Source organism: Anomaloglossus baeobatrachus, chromosome 6 (genome assembly GCF_048569485.1).
Source record: "Anomaloglossus baeobatrachus isolate aAnoBae1 chromosome 6, aAnoBae1.hap1, whole genome shotgun sequence".
Lineage (NCBI taxonomy): Eukaryota > Metazoa > Chordata > Amphibia > Anura > Aromobatidae > Anomaloglossus > Anomaloglossus baeobatrachus.
Window position 1 is genome coordinate 561,669,562 of NC_134358.1, and position 16,073 is coordinate 561,685,634.

The following is a 16,073-nucleotide window of genomic DNA, read 5'->3' on the forward strand; positions in this document are numbered from 1 at the left end:
TATGGGAAAAGCAGAAATCCTATCTGCACATTGCTTTTTTTTCTGCAGCGTTTAATTTGCATATTTGTGGTCAAAAACCATGCTGAAAAAGAAGCAGCATGTCAGTTGTTTTTGCCATTTCTGCAGCGTTTCCTTAACATTGGAGTCAATGAGAAATGGCAAAAAGCAACCAAAATCACAATTCCTGCGTTTTTCATGCTTTTTATCTGCTTTTAAACTGCGTTTTTGGCTCCAAAAACGCATGCTTTTCTGGCCAAAAATTAATGGGTTCTAATGTTCCTTTACACACACACAATAACCGAAAATTTAAATGTAAATAAATAATAAACTTTAGCTATTTTTCTGTTAAAATGTGCATAACCACTATTATTACATTAAAATTGTTAATTTCCCATATAATTTTATTACAAGTTAATTTTATACTTTTTTTTCTCTTTTTTCATTCTTTTTGACTAGTTCAACTTTATTTCTCAGTGTCTTGATCTCAAAAACGCATCTGCAGAAACGCAGGTGCAAACGCAGGTAAAAAGCGCTAAAAACGCACTAAAAACGCGGTAAAAACGCATGCGTTTTTTGCGCTAAAAAATGGTCAAAAGCCATTTGGTCAAAAACCAAGGGAAGGAAAACGTGCAGAATAAACTGCAGGTTCTCCGACGCAACGTGCGGACATAGCCTAACAGTGTGTCATGACCACATTTTTTGGTTAAAATTTTATTTTCCTATTTTCCTCCTCTAAAACCAGGGTGCGTCTTATAGTCTGAAAAATACGGTATATATATAATATAATTTTTGTGTGTGGTTCACCACGCAGTAAAAGCGATGACGTTTTATTGTTCGGGTCACTATGGTGACAGCGATACAAGACTTTAGCTTTTTATGCTTTGCTACTTTAGTTTGTTCTTGCATTGCTACATTCTGAGAGCTGTCAGTTATTTTTTACCGATTGTGCCATATATTAGGGCTCATTTTTTTGCCGGCCATTTGGCGTTTTCATGTGTCCCATTTTTGTTTTTAAATTTCACTTTTTATTCAATTTTGTGTGTGAATATGATAAAAAAAAAAACCCTACTTTTTTGGGGCGTTTCCTCTTAATTTTGTTTGTGGTTTTCACCGTACGAAATAAACAACAGTTTTATAGTTGGGTTCATTCTGGATGCGGCAAATACCAATTACGTGAACTTTTTTTTTTTTGTTTGTGTCAACAATAAAGCTGCGTATTTAGTGGCAAAACAGGTTTTTGTGATGTGTGCGCTTATGTTTTTTCTATTTACATGTTTTATTTCACTTTTCTTTTTTTTACTTTTCACTTAAAGTGTGGGACAAGAATATCTTTTACTTCGGTCGCTGGTCTCAAGCATTTGTGTACTGCAGTGCCAGAGACCAGTCAGTTCTACACGGACACAGCCTGTTAGACACATCTATAAGCAGGGTCTAACAGCCACCATACCTATATATCATCTAATGACCTTGGGGTACCATGGCCACCCACAATTACAATGGTGGAAGGGCAATGATGTTAAAGGAGGACTTTTAACCACTTAGACGCCTCTGTCATTAGTGAAAGCAGCATTTAATAGGAGGTTAATCAGATTCAAATCGGATCCAATACCGGTTGTTGCTGATGCTCCACGTTGTCAGCTGTCATACATAGTCAGCTGTTACCTGCAGCATTTTTGCCCACTGGGCGGCGCTATACACTTAATCCTCAGCACAATTAAAAAGGCATCTCTAAAGATTATGGCCCAGCAAAGAAGGGCAGCAGATGTAAACCGCCCAAGCAGAAAACTAGAGTATTTGTTTTTGGCCTGGGCAGTTTACATCTGCTGCCCTTCTTTGCTGTAAGTAATTGCTCAATTTTTGGAGGATTTTTATTCCTCTTTATGTTGCTATTTTTTCCCTTTAATGGCCACCACGAAAAGGCATATTGGTAGTCATTAAGGGGTTAACAGAAGGCACCTACGATTCTGTCCATCTCCGACTGGACCTGAACACATTTGGGGAGTCTGAATATTAATTTTTGTATTGGTTACAATTGTGGAGGGGTGAGGGGAGGGTTTCAACATTTGTTTTTTATTTTTATTAATTTTTTTTTAACTATTTTTAAAGTTATTTATTCTTCCTCCGCTGCGGTACGTGATTAGCCGCACTGTGTGTACGGGGCACAGATTAGGTTCCTCGTATATACAGCGGCATCTGGCAGGCACTGTACATCCATCATGGACAGACTAAAATTACGGAAGCATCTGGTTACATCAATATTTTAATGTGGTTCTTAGTGGTAGAGTGACCTAAATTGCATTCACATATCCATCTGAATACAGCTGTCACCGCTGCAGCCAATCACTTGCCTCAGCGGCTATGCACTGATAATGCTGCCATCTCTCATGACACCAGTGATCGGCTGCAGCGGTCACATTCTCTACAGCAGATGAGAAGGATCAGTGAAGAGGCAATGGATGTTGCTGTACCATAAATGCAAACTGTCACCAATCCGCCATGTCATATCTAATACCACATTTTGCACGCTCTCCTGCAACCGCAGTGATTCAGACAAATAAAATTTGCAAATAAAAAAAATAAAAATGATCAAAGCTTTTAAAAAAATTTAATAAAATAACAATGCAGATGCACCTACATAAAAAAGCATGGGTGCAGCAAGGTTTGGATTAAAAAAAAAAAAAAAAAATATCCATAAAACTTGCTAAAAAAAAATACCAATTTTGCTCTCCCTAGTGTCAGGCTGCTGCATAAAGCAATTGATGGTGCTGTACCATAAATGCAAGCTGTCACCTTTCCACCAGGTCATATATCTAATACCACATTTTGCACGCTCTCCTGCAACTGCAGTGTTGCAGACAAATAAAATTTGCAAAAAACCCCCCAAAAAACTACATAATAAAAAGCATGGGTGCAGCAAGGTTTGGATTAAAAAAAAAATCCATAAAACTTGCTAAAAAATACCAATTTTGCCCTCCCCAGTGTCCGGCTGCTGCATAAAGCCGCAAAATTGCTAAAATGAAAAGTTAGAAAAATATAATGTCTGCCTCTGCTGGGAGCTAGAAGTCCATAGAAGTCGATGGATGGCGCCGACCCTGCTCCACCATCGACCATAAGTGTCCGCTCTTCTTCCACGTACGTCGGTCTCCATTTCTGTACTTTTGCATCAAGTTGATCAGCGGTATTTTGCCGGAAAGCCGGATCTGGCACAAATGCCTTTCAGCTCCATTCATTTCCTATGGAATCGCGGCAAGATGCGGTCACGGGCAATGCACACAACCGCATGTGACCGCATCTTGCTGCAATTCCATTGTAATGAATGGAACTGAAATGCATTTGGCTTTCCTGCAAAATACCGCTGATGTGAGTGGCGCCTTATTTTGGTCTGGCTTCTGGAAAGCTCATAAGTGAAGATTCCCTTAAAATCATTAATCTATATTTCTCTATGCTAACACTGAACCAGTAGGAGCCGCTAGGACGGACACGAGAGTTCGGAACAAGGAAGCTGGCAGAATTGTGAATGCTGCTCTGGATAGGACTTGTAGCTGGATAGGTAAAGGCGATCTCGTAATTGCCAGCCTTAAGTGACCGTCCTCTAGCATGCCGCACTGGTACAACCGCTCACATTCAGTCATTTTTCCATGAGGCGCTTTGCTGCGCGCTGGCTTCTTCTCGAGAGAAGAGCGTGAACTTCTTTTCTAGCTGGGAGCGGAGGTAGCTGTAATCCTGCACATCCAGGCGGTGAACCAGGGTCAAGTAAAGGGTGAGGGCGGAGGAGAGGAGCAGGCGATCCGGAGGCAGGGAGGGCACGGCCCAGAGGATGACCAGTAACTCCAGGTAGATGGGGTGCCGGAGGTGGGCATAGAGACGGGCAACGCGGGGTGACTTGTGAGACAGGGGGTCGCCCATGCCCAGGCAGTGGTAATACACCTGCTTCACCCCCATCAGTTCCGCATAGTCGAAGATCAGCAGGACGCTGAATATGAGGAGCCATGATATGGTATGGAGGAGGGCACAGAGCAGGGGCAGCCAGGCGCTCCAGGGGGCGGTGGTGACGTTCCAGAGGTAGGGTCCGCGGGGGGAGTGCTGCCAGTAGCGCATCATGATCTGGAGGGACGCCGCGGTGCACAGGATGTACATGGATCTTTGCAGAACACCGAAAACTTTCAAAACGGCCTCCTTTACCAGAGGCCAGGCCATGAGGCTGTGCTGGATGACGAATAAAACCAGCAAGGCGACGTTTATCCCAAGGGATCGCAGGAACGCGGCGTCACCGACGGCATCCCGCCACAACATGCGGTGCTCGTCCTCCAGCCCACCGCTGAGGTTCTTAAAAATGGCCCCGAACGATAGAAAACGGACAAACTCAGCCCCGGTACCAAACCCGGCCACAAAGCAGAGGACGGAGGCTGTGCCCAGGGCTACACAGGTCGGCTTCGATGGCACCGGGGAATCCGGCTGGGAGACTTGGGCCAGTGACGACATTTTCATATTTCAGGTAGACTCCGAAGTGCTTGGCTGGATGTCATCAGGGTTCACTCCTCACTGCCCTGCGGAGGCAGAGACCCCCTCAACTTGGGGTTTTTTCGGGGTGGGCCAACTAGGAGAGAATAAGAAAGGAATGCAATTAACACAAAAATTTCCTTTACCTCGAGTTATGGCAGCAGACCCCCAGCAAAGGCTGCCGTTCCGTACACCTCCCATTGCCCAATTCCTAGGCAGCAGACTGTCCATAGCCTTGTGACCATCCAAAGACCACCCGTCCCGATCACTGACCGGCGGAAAAACCGCAGCGAAGAGCCGACAAAATGAAAACTTACAAGGTCAGCGATCACATGCATCTCCGATCACAGCCGTTTAACCTCCTAGATGCTGCGGTCAATAATGAACGCCGCTCATCAGGTGTCCCGCAGGTGTCCGTCGCCATCCGTCACAAGCTGTAATGGCTGTCTATGGTGCTGGATTCCGTCGTGCTCTACTGAGCATGCCCAGCATGTCTGGCACACCCACTGGGCTGTCCCAAACACAAACGGATCACGAAAGATCCGTCAAAAAACGGACGCACAGCGGATGTAACGGACGCGACGGATCAGTTTTTCCACAGGATTCCTGTGAACGGAATCCTATAAAATAACACATCCGTTGCGTCAGTTCATATCTCAAACACGACGGAAGCAAAACAATGGAAATGTGATCATAGCCTCACTGTCACTATTTTATATTTTACTCCCACAGAGATGCACAGACTGCATTTATAGGTTCGGGGGGCCGTGTATCTAATCCTCTCCTGTGTGATACTGTCTGCTGAGCTGTGTATCTAATCCTCTCCTGTGTGATACTGTCTGCTGAGCTGTGTATCTAATCCCCTTCTGTGTGATACCGTCTGCTGAGCTGTGTATCTAATCCTCTCCTGTGTGATACTGTCTGCTGAGCTGTGTATCTAATCCTCTCCTGTGTGATACTGTCTGCTGAGCTGTGTATCTAATCCTCTCCTGTGTGATACTGTCTGCTGAGCCGAGTATCTAATCCTCTCCTGTGTGATACTGTCTGCTGAGCCGTGTATCTAATCCCCTTCTGTGTGATACCGTCTGCTGAGCTGTGTATCTAATCCTCTCCTGTGTGATACTGTCTGCTGAGCCGTGTATCTAATCCCCTTCTGTGTGATACCGTCTGCTGAGCTGTGTATCTAATCCTCTTCCGTGTGATACTGTCTGCTGAGCTGTGTATCTAATCCTCTCCTGTGTGATACTGTCTGCTGAGCTGTGTATCTAATCCTCTCCTGTGTGATACTGTCTGCTGAGCTGTGTATCTAATCCTCTCCTGTGTGATACTGTCTGCTGAGCCGTGTATCTAATCCCCTTCTGTGTGATACCGTCTGCTGAGCTGTGCATCTAATCCTATGCTGTGTGATACTGTCTGCTGAGCCTTGTATCTAATCCCCTTCTGTGTGATACCATCTGCTGAGCTGTGTATCTAATCCTCTTCTGTGTGATACTGTCTGCTGAGCCGTGTATCTAATCCTCTCCTGTGTGATACTGTCTGCTGAGCCGTGTATCTAATCCTCTCCTGTGTGATACTGTCTGCTGAGCCGTGTATCTAATCCTCTTCTGTGTGATACTGTCTGCTGAGCCGTGTATCTAATCCTCTCCTGTGTGATACTGTCTGCTGAGCCGTGTATCTAATCCTCTCCTGTGTGATACTGTCTGCTGAGCCGTGTATCTAATCCTCTTCTGTGTGATACTGTCTGCTAAGCCGTGTATCTAATCCTCTCCTGTGTGATACTGCCTGCTGAGCCGTGTATCTAATCCTCTCCTGTGTGATACTGTCTGCTGAGCCGTGTATCTATTCCTCTCCTGTGTGATACTGTCTGCTGAGCTGTGTATCTAATCCTCTGTGTGATACTGCCTGCTGAGCCGTGTATCTAATCCTCTTCTGTGTGATACTGCCTGCTGAGCCGTGTATCTAATCCTCTGTGTGATACTGCCTGCTGAGCCGTGTATCTAATCCTCTTCTGTGTGATACTGCCTGCTGAGCCGTGTATCTATTCCTCTCCTGTGTGATACTGTCTGCTGAGCTGTGTATCTAATCCTCTGTGTGATACTGTCTGCTGAGCCGTGTATCTAATCCTCTTCTGTGTGATACTGTCTGCTAAGCCGTGTATCTAATCCTCTCCTGTGTGATACTGTCTGCTGAGCTGTGTATCTAATCCTCTCCTGTGTGATTCTGTCTGCTGAGCTGTGTATCTTATCCTCTTCTGGGTGATACTGTCTGCTGAGCCGTGTATCTATTCCTCTCCTGTGTGATACTGTCTGCTGAGCTGTGTATCTAATCCTCTCCTGTGTGATACTGCCTGCTGAGCCGTGTATCTAATCCTCTTCTGAGTGATACTGTCTGCTGAGCCGTGTATCTATTTCTGTCCTGTGTGATACTGTCTGCTGAGCTGTGTATCTATTTCTCTCCTGTGTGATACTGTCTGCTGAGCTGTGTATCTAATCCTGTGTGATACTGCCTGCTGAGCTGTGTATCTAATCCTCTCCTGTGTGATACTGTCTGCTGAGCCGTCTATCTATTCCTCTCCTGTGTGATACTGTCTGCTGAGCTGTGTATCTAATCCTCTGTGTGATACTGTCTGCTGAGCAGTTTATCTAATCCTCTTCTGTGTGATACTGTCTGCTAAGCCGTGTATCTAATCCTCTCCTGTGTGATACTGTCTGCTGAGCTGTGTATCTTATCCTCTTCTGGGTGATACTGTCTGCTAAGCCGTGTATCTATTCCTCTCCTGTGTGATACTGTCTGCTGAGCTGTGTATCTAATCCTCTGTGTGATACTGCCTGCTGAGCTGTGTATCTAATCCTCTCCTGTGTGATACTGTCTGCTGAGCCGTCTATCTATTCCTCTCCTGTGTGATACTGTCTGCTGAGCTGTGTATCTAATCCTCTGTGTGATACTGTCTGCTGAGCTGTGTATCTAATCCTCTCCTGTGTGATACTGTCTGCTGAGCTGTGTATCTAATCCTCTCCTGTGTGATAGTGTCTGCTGAGCTGTGTATCTAATCCTCTCCTGTGTGATACTGTCTGCTGAGCCGTGTATTTAATCCTATCCTGTGTGATACTGTCTACTGAGCTGTGTATCTAATCCTCTCCTGTGTGATACTGTCTGCTGAGCTGTGTATCTAATCCTCTCCTGTGTGATAGTGTCTGCTGAGCTGTGTATCTAATCCTCTCCTGTGTGATACTGTCTGCTGAGCTGTGTATCTTATCCTCTTCTGGGTGATACTGTCTGCTGAGCCGTGTATCTATTCCTCTCCTGTGTGATACTGTCTGCTGAGCTGTGTATCTAATCCTCTCCTGTGTGATACTGCCTGCTGAGCCGTGTATCTAATCCTCTTCTGAGTGATACTGTCTGCTGAGCCGTGTATCTATTTCTGTCCTGTGTGATACTGTCTGCTGAGCTGTGTATCTATTTCTCTCCTGTGTGATACTGTCTGCTGAGCTGTGTATCTAATCCTCTGTGTGATACTGCCTGCTGAGCTGTGTATCTAATCCTCTCCTGTGTGATACTGTCTGCTGAGCCGTCTATCTATTCCTCTCCTGTGTGATACTGTCTGCTGAGCTGTGTATCTAATCCTCTGTGTGATACTGTCTGCTGAGCCGTTTATCTAATCCTCTTCTGGGTGATACTGTCTGCTAAGCCGTGTATCTATTCCTCTCCTGTGTGATACTGTCTGCTGAGCTGTGTATCTAATCCTCTCCTGTGTGATACTGTCTGCTGAGCCGTGTATTTAATCCTATCCTGTGTGATACTGTCTACTGAGCTGTGTATCTAATCCTCTCCTGTGTGATACTGTCTGCTGAGCTGTGTATCTAATCCTCTCCTGTGTGATAGTGTCTGCTGAGCTGTGTATCTAATCCTCTCCTGTGTGATACTGTCTGCTGAGCTGTGTATCTTATCCTCTTCTGGGTGATACTGTCTGCTGAGCCGTGTATCTATTCCTCTCCTGTGTGATACTGTCTGCTGAGCTGTGTATCTAATCCTGTGTGATACTGTCTGCTGAGCTGTGTATCTAATCCTCTCCTGTGTGATACTGCCTGCTGAGCCGTGTATCTAATCCTCTTCTGAGTGATACTGTCTGCTGAGCCGTGTATCTATTTCTGTCCTGTGTGATACTGTCTGCTGAGCTGTGTATCTATTTCTCTCCTGTGTGATACTGTCTGCTGAGCTGTGTATCTAATCCTCTGTGTGATACTGCCTGCTGAGCTGTGTATCTAATCCTCTCCTGTGTGATACTGTCTGCTGAGCCGTCTATCTATTCCTCTCCTGTGTGATACTGTCTGCTGAGCTGTGTATCTAATCCTCTGTGTGATACTGTCTGCTGAGCCGTTTATCTAATCCTCTTCTGGGTGATACTGTCTGCTAAGCCGTGTATCTATTCCTCTCCTGTGTGATACTGTCTGCTGAGCTGTGTATCTAATCCTCTCCTGTGTGATACTGTCTGCTGAGCCGTCTATCTATTCCTCTCCTGTGTGATACTGTCTGCTGAGCTGTGTATCTAATCCTCTGTGTGATACTGTCTGCTGAGCCGTTTATCTAATCCTCTTCTGGGTGATACTGTCTGCTAAGCCGTGTATCTATTCCTCTCCTGTGTGATACTGTCTGCTGAGCTGTGTATCTAATCCTCTCCTGTGTGATACTGTCTGCTGAGCCGTGTATTTAATCCTATCCTGTGTGATACTGTCTACTGAGCTGTGTATCTAATCCTCTCCTGTGTGATACTGTCTGCTGAGCTGTGTATCTAATCCTCTCCTGTGTGATAGTGTCTGCTGAGCTGTGTATCTAATCCTCTCCTGTGTGATACTGTCTGCTGAGCTGTGTATCTTATCCTCTTCTGGGTGATACTGTCTGCTGAGCCGTGTATCTATTCCTCTCCTGTGTGATACTGTCTGCTGAGCTGTGTATCTAATCCTGTGTGATACTGTCTGCTGAGCTGTGTATCTAATCCTCTCCTGTGTGATACTGCCTGCTGAGCCGTGTATCTAATCCTCTTCTGAGTGATACTGTCTGCTGAGCCGTGTATCTATTTCTGTCCTGTGTGATACTGTCTGCTGAGCTGTGTATCTATTTCTCTCCTGTGTGATACTGTCTGCTGAGCTGTGTATCTAATCCTCTGTGTGATACTGCCTGCTGAGCTGTGTATCTAATCCTCTCCTGTGTGATACTGTCTGCTGAGCCGTCTATCTATTCCTCTCCTGTGTGATACTGTCTGCTGAGCTGTGTATCTAATCCTCTGTGTGATACTGTCTGCTGAGCCGTTTATCTAATCCTCTTCTGGGTGATACTGTCTGCTAAGCCGTGTATCTATTCCTCTCCTGTGTGATACTGTCTGCTGAGCTGTGTATCTAATCCTCTCCTGTGTGATACTGTCTGCTGAGCTGTGTATCTAATCCTCTCCTGTGTGATACTGTCTGCTGAGCCGTCTATCTATTCCTCTCCTGTGTGATACTGTCTGCTGAGCTGTGTATCTAATCCTCTGTGTGATACTGTCTGCTGAGCTGTGTATCTAATCCTCTCCTGTGTGATACTGTCTGCTGAGCTGTGTATCTAATCCTCTCCTGTGTGATAGTGTCTGCTGAGCTGTGTATCTAATCCTCTCCTGTGTGATAGTGTCTGCTGAGCTGTGTATCTAATCCTCTCCTGTGTGATAGTGTCTGCTGAGCTGTGTATCTAATCCTCTCCTGTGTGATACTGTCTGCTGAGCCGTGTATTTAATCCTATCCTGTGTGATACTGTCTACTGAGCTGTGTATCTATTCCTCTCCTGTGTGATACTGTCTGCTGAGCTGTGTATCTAATCCTCTCCTGTGTGATACTGTCTGCTGAGCTGTGTATCTAATCCTCTCCTGTGTGATACTGTCTGCTGAGCCGTCTATCTATTCCTCTCCTGTGTGATACTGTCTGCTGAGCTGTGTATCTAATCCTCTGTGTGATACTGTCTGCTGAGCCGTCTATCTATTCCTCTCCTGTGTGATACTGTCTGCTGAGCTGTGTATCTAATCCTCTGTGTGATACTGTCTGCTGAGCTGTGTATCTAATCCTCTCCTGTGTGATACTGTCTGCTGAGCTGTGTATCTAATCCTCTCCTGTGTGATAGTGTCTGCTGAGCTGTGTATCTAATCCTCTCCTGTGTGATACTGTCTGCTGAGCCGTGTATTTAATCCTATCCTGTGTGATACTGTCTACTGAGCTGTGTATCTAATCCTCTCCTGTGTGATACTGTCTGCTGAGCCGTGTATCTAATCCTATCCTGTGTGATACTGTCTGCTGAGCTGTGTATCTAATCCTCTCCTGTGTGATACTGTCTGCTGAGCTGTGTATCTAATCCTCTCCTGTGTGATACTGTCTGCTGAGCTGTGTATCTAATCCTCTCCTGTGTGATACTGTCTGCTGAGCTGTGTATCTAATCCTCTCCTGTGTGATAGTGTCTGCTGAGCTGTGTATCTAATCCTCTCCTGTGTGATACTGTGCTGAGCTGTGTATCTAATCCTATCCTGTGTGATACTGTCTGCTGAGCTGTGTATCTAATCCTCTCCTGTGTGATACTGCCTGCTGAGCCGTGTATCTAATCCTCTCCTGTGTGATACTGTCTGCTGAGTGATACTTGTCGCATAGAGCACTACACCCCCATCCTCCGGCTGCGCTGCCTCCTTATACAATGTGGCATGGTGCCTGTCACACTCGGCTGTTTCTTACCAGCGCTGCTAATGGAGAAGATGAAGGAGACGGCGTCTCCCGCCCAAAATAATCTGCAAAATGAGGCTTCCTTCCACCACCCACAATGCACCTCTGCTTAGGAGTCACAGTAGGTACGGAAGCTGCAGAGGGACAAAAGTACCTGAGCGGCCTGTAGGGGGAGCTCACACTGCGGAAACCATGGCAATACATGTAGATCCGTGCGTTGTAGGTCCCTCTCCTCTGGTGAAGAAGACGGACGAGCGCAATGTGACAGAAATCGCATGGCTGAGGGAAAAATGGCAGCACTTCCGAGTATGGCCGCCTATGTCAGTGAGACTCTCCAATGCAAGTCTATGGGCGCGAGAGAAAATCGGACGCCACACGCACGTCCGTGTGACACACATTAGATTAGGTACACAGCTCAGCAGACAGTATCACACAGGAGAGGATTAGATACACAGCTCAGCAGACAGTATCACATAGGAGAGGATTAGATACACAGCTCAGCAGACAGTATCACACAGGAGAGGATTAGATACACGGCTCAGCAGACAGTATCACACAGGAGAGGATTAGATACACAGCTCAGCAGACAGTATCACATAGGAGAGGATTAGATACACAGCTCAGCAGACAGTATCACACAGGAGAGGATTAGATACACGGCTCAGCAGACAGTATCACACAGGGGAGGATTAGATACACAGCTCAGCAGACAGTATCACACAGGACAGGATTAGATACACAGCTCAGCAGACAGTATCACACAGGAGAGGATTAGATACACAGCTCAGCAGACAGTATCACACAGGAGAGGATTAGATACACAGCTCAGCAGACAGTATCACACAGGAGAGGATTAGATACACAGCTCAGCAGACAGTATCACATAGGAGAGGATTAGATACACAGCTCAGCAGACAGTATCACACAGGAGAGGATTAGATACACGGCTCAGCAGACAGTATCACACAGGAGAGGATTAGATACACAGCTCAGCAGACAGTATCACATAGGAGAGGATTAGATACACAGCTCAGCAGACAGTATCACACAGGAGAGGATTAGATACACGGCTCAGCAGACAGTATCACACAGGGGAGGATTAGATACACAGCTCAGCAGACAGTATCACACAGGACAGGATTAGATACACAGCTCAGCAGACAGTATCACACAGGAGAGGATTAGATACACAGCTCAGCAGACATCACACAGGAGAGGATTAGATACACAGCTCAGCAGACAGTATCACATAGGAGAGGATTAGATACACAGCTCAGCAGACAGTATCACACAGGAGAGGATTAGGTACACGGCTTCACAGACAGTATCACTCAGGATAGGATTAGATACATGGCTCAGCTGACAGTATCACTCAGGATAGGATTAGATACATGGCTCAGCAGACAGTATCACACAGGAGAGGATTAGATACACAGCTCAGCAGACAGTATCACTCAGGATAGGATTAGATACATGGCTCAGCAGGCGGTATAACACAGGAGAGGATTAGATACACGGCTTCACAGACAGTCACACAGGAGAGGATTAGATACACGGCTTCACAGACAGTATCACACAGGAGAGGATTAGATGCACAGCTCAGCAGACAGTATCACACAGGAGAGGATTAGATGCACAGCTCAGCAGACAGTATCACACAGGAGAGGATTAGATACACAGCTCAGCAGACAGTATCACTCAGGATAGGATTAGATACACAGCTCAGCATACAGTATCACACAGGATAGGATTAGATACACAGCTCAGCATACAGTATAACACATGATAGGATTAGATACACAGCTCAGCAGACAGCATCACAGAGGATAGGATTAGATACACAGCTCAGCAGACAGTATAACACAGGAGAAGATTAGATATACGGCTCAGCAGACAGTATTACACAGGATAGGATTAGATACACAGCTCAGCAGACAGTATACCACATGATAGGATTAGATACACAGCTCAGCAGACAGTATCACACAGGAGAAGATTAGATATACGGCTCAGCAGACAGTATCACACAGGATAGGATTAGATACACAGCTCAGCAGACAGTATCACTCAGGATAGGATTAGATACACAGCTCAGCAGACAGTATACCACATGATAGGATTAGATACACAGCTCAGCAGACAGTATCACACAGGAAAGGATTAGATACACAGCTCAGCAGACAGTATCACACAGGATGGGATTAGAAACAGCTCAGCAGACAGTATCACACAGGAGAGGATTAGATACACAGCTCAGCAGACGGTATCACACAGGAGAGGATTAGAGACACAGCTCAGCAGACAGTATCACACGGGATAGGATTAGATACACAGCTCAGCAGACAGTATCACACGGGATAGAATTAGATACCCAGCTCAGCAAACTGTATCACACAGGAGAGGATTAGATACACAGCTTAGCAGACAGTATCACACAGGATAGGATTAGATACATGGCTCAGCAGACAGTATCACAGGATAGGATTAGATACATGGCTCAGCAGACGGTATCACACAGGAGAGGATTAGATACACAGCTCAGCAGACAGTATCACACAGGATAGGATTAGATACATGGCTCAGCAGACAGTATCACACAGGATAGGATTAGATACATGGCTCAGCAGACAGTATCACACAGGATAGGATTAGATACATGGCTCAGCAGACAGTATCACACAGGATAGGATTAGATACATGGCTCAGCAGACAGTATCACACAGGATAGGATTAGATACACAGCTCAGCAGACAGTATCACACAGGATAGGATTAGATACACAGCTCAGCAGACAGTATCAAAGTGCAGCTGTCATCTCACAGAACAACCAATCAAATCTCACAGAACAACCAGTCAACTGCTGTCTGTAGAGGACACTGCTGTCTGTAGAGGACACTGCTGTCTGTAGAGGGCACTGCTGTCTGTAGAGGGCACTGCTGTCTGTAGAGGACACTGCTGTCTGTAGAGGACACTGCTGTCTGTAGAGGGCACTGCTGTCTGTAGATGACACTGCTGTCTGTAGAGGGCACTGCTGTCTGTAGATGACACTGCTGTCTGTAGAGGACACTGCTGTCTGTAGTGCGCACTGCTGTCTGTAGATGACACTGCTGTCTGTAGAGGACACTGCTGTCTGTAGAGGGCACTGCTGTCTGTAGAGGACACTGCTGTCTGTAGAGGGCACTGCTGTCTGTAGAGGGCACTGCTGTCTGTAAAGGGCACTGCTGTCTGTAGATGGCACTGCTGTCTGTAGCAGGTACTGCTGTCTGTAGAGGGCACTGCTGTCTGTAAAGGGCACTGCTGTCTGTAGCAGGTACTGCTGTCTGTAGAGGGCACTGCTGTCTGTAGAGGGCACTGCTGTCTGTAAAGGGCACTGCTGTCTGTAGCAGGTACTGCTGTCTGTAGAGGGCACTGCTGTCTGTAGAGGACACTGCTGTCTGTAGAGGACACTGTTGTCTGTAGAGGATACTGCTGTCTGTAGAGGGCACTGCTGTCTGTAGAGGGCACTGCTGTCTGTAGAGGACACTGCTGTCTGTAGAGGGCACTGCTGTCTGTAGATGGCACTGCTGTCTGTAGAGGACACTGCTGTCTGTAGTGGGCACTGCTGTCTGTAGAGGGCACTGCTGTCTGTAGAGGGCACTGCTGTCTGTAGAGGACACTGCTGTCTGTAGAGGACACTGCTGTCTGTAGTGCGCACTGCTGTCTGTAGATGACACTGCTGTCTGTAGAGGGCACTGCTGTCTGTAGATGACACTGCTGTCTGTAGAGGACACTGCTGTCTGTAGTGCGCACTGCTGTCTGTAGAGGGCACTGCTGTCTGTAGAGGACACTGCTGTCTGTAGAGGGCACTGCTGTCTGTAGATGGCACTGCTGTCTGTAGAGGACACTGCTGTGTGTAGAGGGCACTGCTGTCTGTAGAGGGCACTGCTGTCTGTAGAGGACACTGCTGTCTGTAGAGGACACTGCTGTCTGTAGTGCGCACTGCTGTCTGTAGATGACACTGCTGTCTGTAGAGGGCACTGCTGTCTGTAGATGACACTGCTGTCTGTAGAGGACACTGCTGTCTGTAGTGCGCACTGCTGTCTGTAGAGGGCACTGCTGTCTGTAGAGGACACTGCTGTCTGTAGAGGGCACTGCTGTCTGTAGAGGGCACTGCTGTCTGTAAAGGGCACTGCTGTCTGTAGCAGGTACTGCTGTCTGTAGAGGGCACTGCTGTCTGTAGAGGACACTGCTGTCTGTAGAGGACACTGTTGTCTGTAGAGGATACTGCTGTCTGTAGAGGGCACTGCTGTCTGTAGAGGGCACTGCTGTCTGTAGAGGACACTGCTGTCTGTAGAGGGCACTGCTGTCTGTAGATGGCACTGCTGTCTGTAGAGGACACTGCTGTCTGTAGTGGGCACTGCTGTCTGTAGAGGGCACTGCTGTCTGTAGAGGGCACTGCTGTCTGTAGAGGGCACTGCTGTCTGTAGAGGACACTGCTGTCTGTAGAGGGCACTGCTGTCTGTAGAGGGCACTGCTGTCTGTAGAGGGCACTGCTGTCTGTAGAGGACACTGCTGTCTGTAGAGGGCACTGCTGTCTGTAGAGGACACTGCTGTCTGTAGAGGACACTGCTGTCTGTAGACGGCACTGCTGTCTGTAGCAGGTACTGCTGTCTGTAGAGGGCACTGCTGTCTGTAGAGGGCACTGCTGTCTGTAAAGGGCACTGCTGTCTGTAGCAGGTACTGCTGTCTGTAGAGGGCACTGCTGTCTGTAGAGGGCACTGCTGTCTGTAGAGGACACTGCTGTCTGTAGAGGACACTGCTGTGTGTAGAGGGCACTGCTGTCTGTAGAGGGCACTGCTGTCT

At 46.9% G+C, this 16,073-nt stretch overlaps 1 protein-coding gene across 1 annotated transcript; it reads right to left on the reverse strand.

Annotated features, from left to right (window-relative positions):
- Positions 1–2,588: 2,588 nt before the first annotated feature.
- On the reverse strand, positions 2,589–11,329 carry NRM (nurim). Its single transcript, XM_075316887.1, has 2 exons — positions 11,244–11,329; positions 2,589–4,597 (listed from the first exon to the last, which is right to left on the reverse strand). The coding sequence occupies exon 2, from the start codon at positions 4,486–4,488 to the stop codon at positions 3,625–3,627; it is 864 nt and encodes a 287-aa protein (XP_075173002.1). The 5' UTR covers positions 4,489–4,597; positions 11,244–11,329; the 3' UTR covers positions 2,589–3,624.
- Between the last annotated feature and the right edge of the window lie 4,744 nt (positions 11,330–16,073).